This window comes from Oncorhynchus clarkii, chromosome 16, assembly GCF_045791955.1.
Source record: "Oncorhynchus clarkii lewisi isolate Uvic-CL-2024 chromosome 16, UVic_Ocla_1.0, whole genome shotgun sequence".
NCBI lineage: Eukaryota > Metazoa > Chordata > Actinopteri > Salmoniformes > Salmonidae > Oncorhynchus > Oncorhynchus clarkii.
Genome location: NC_092162.1, coordinates 72,621,446 through 72,623,681, shown reverse-complemented (window position 1 = coordinate 72,623,681; position 2,236 = coordinate 72,621,446). Strand labels below are relative to the sequence as shown.

The window sequence follows — 2,236 nt, the reverse complement described above, 5'->3', positions numbered from 1 at the left end:
ACAGCAATATGCCAACAGTTACGCTTTACAATAAATACACCAAGTGTCTATACAGAGGAGTAATATCATCACTTGGTTATTCCTCACCACAGGACAGGAAGTATAGCAACACTTCTGGGTACCTACAGCAAGCTGAGTGCCCCGTGCCTCACTGCGCGCTGTGCTGTGGACTGACGTCACCCGTCCGTGTTTTCCTCCGGTCCAACTGGTTGGGACGTGGACATCTCCAGTTCGCTGCTGCTGCTGCTGCTGCTCACCGCAGCACAGAAGACAGAAAGGAAAAGGAGCGAGCTTCCACGAGCACGGTAAGTCCCCTAATTGAGCTTTTGTTTTTGTTACTTTTGATTGTGGCACAAACATGGCACAAGCATGATTGCCCACGAGATATGTCATGTGTATGGTCTGGAAAAGAAATTTAAAAAACTTAAATATTATTATTGTTGAAAATGTATTTCTGCACTCTCAGTTTTAAAAAAAACATTTGTAATTGTGGTCCTATTGCAGGTTATAACTCAAATAACAGTGCGTCACCACCGGGCACACACTGGTTGAATCAACGTTGCTTCTACATCATTTTCAATTCAATTACTTTGAGCCAACGTGGAGCTGGCTGGGAATATACGTTGAATTGACGTCTGTGCCAAGTGGGTCCATTCGTACAGGTGGGTGTTGTGTTTATCCAATCCATTGTGATAGATGTGGGTTAAATTAATGATATAATGTGTTGTGAATAAACTATTAACAGCAGAAAAGGTTTGTTGTGATGTACTGCTTTTCATTTGTATTCCATATTTCTGCTCTTCGTAGATTTCGTGACGCGGAATGCGTGCGTAAAATCAGACAGAGCCGACCTACACAACAGCCAAAATGACACTTCGCCAATGCCTGTTTTACCTCTAAACAAACATGCATCCTGGACGACGTGCTTTCCTCTAGTCTTACGTGCAATAAAACATTAGAAGACTTAGAAGATGGAGAATATATCTATCTCGAACAGCCGCAGGGTATTTCCAGTGGTGTGTAACGAATCCACGGACTACTATTATCTGAGCGCGACCAACCGGACAGATCTGAACTGCACGCCCCAATCAGAGTTCTACTTTTACGCGGACCTCTATATAGTCCTGCCTGTGATCTATTCGGTAATATGCGCCGTGGGTTTAACGGGGAACACGGCCGTTATCTACGTTATCCTCAAAGCGCCTAAAATGAAGACGGTGACCAATATGTTTATCCTAAACTTGGCGATAGCGGACGACCTGTTTACCCTGGTCCTACCCATCAACATCGCCGAGCACCTGCTCCACTACTGGCCCTTAGGAGAGGTGCTGTGTAAGGTCATCCTGAGCATAGACCACTATAACATCTTCTCCAGCATCTACTTCCTGACGGTCATGAGTGTGGACCGTTATCTGGTCGTTCTGGCGACGGTGCGTTCCAAGCGTATGCCGTACCGCACGTACCGCGCGGCCAAGATAGTGAGCCTGTGCGTCTGGATCCTCGTGATTCTTATCGTGATGCCTTTCACTGTATTCGCCGGGGTCTACATCAGTCCCGATGACTTGGACCGGAAAAGCTGCGTCCTCAGCTTCCCGAGCCCGGAGAGTTTGTGGTTCAAGGCGAGCCGGATATACACCCTGATCCTCGGCTTTGCCATCCCGGTGTCGACCATCTGTATTCTCTACACCATGATGCTGTACAAACTACGGAACATGCGCCTCAACTCCAACGCAAAGGCGCTGGACAAGGCTAAAAAGAAAGTAACTATTATGGTGTTTATAGTCTTAGCGGTGTGTCTGTTCTGTTGGACGGGGTTTCACCTCAGCACCATAGTGGCTCTCACCACCGACCTGAGGACCACTCCGCTGCTCATCGGGTTGTCCTACTTCATCACCAGCCTTAGCTACGCAAACTCTTGTCTTAACCCTTTTCTTTATGCCTTCCTGGATGACAGCTTCAGGAAGGCTTTCAAGAAGATGCTAGAATGTAGACCGGCAGGAATGTAGTAGCCTACAGGCTTTGTGGATAGTGGATACAAATATGGTATGTTAATGTTGATGCCATTCAAAAATAAACTATGATCATATTATTTATGTTTGCTTGAATCTACATTAGGTGATTATCATTGTTGCCATGGTATGACTTAAATATGTAATATTTAACATGGAATATATAACATGGAATAAATCATATGGAATCATATGGATTCTGGCCAGGATTGGAGGGGAGTATTTCT

The 2,236-nt window shown here is 45.5% G+C and overlaps 1 protein-coding gene across 1 annotated transcript; it reads left to right on the top strand.

Moving 5' to 3' along the window:
• The first annotated feature begins 971 nt into the window (after positions 1 to 971).
• LOC139367796 (neuropeptides B/W receptor type 2-like) lies at positions 972 to 2,006 on the top strand. Its single transcript, XM_071106131.1, has one exon. The coding sequence runs from the start codon at positions 972 to 974 to the stop codon at positions 2,004 to 2,006; it is 1,035 nt and encodes a 344-aa protein (XP_070962232.1).
• The last annotated feature ends 230 nt before the right edge of the window (positions 2,007 to 2,236 follow it).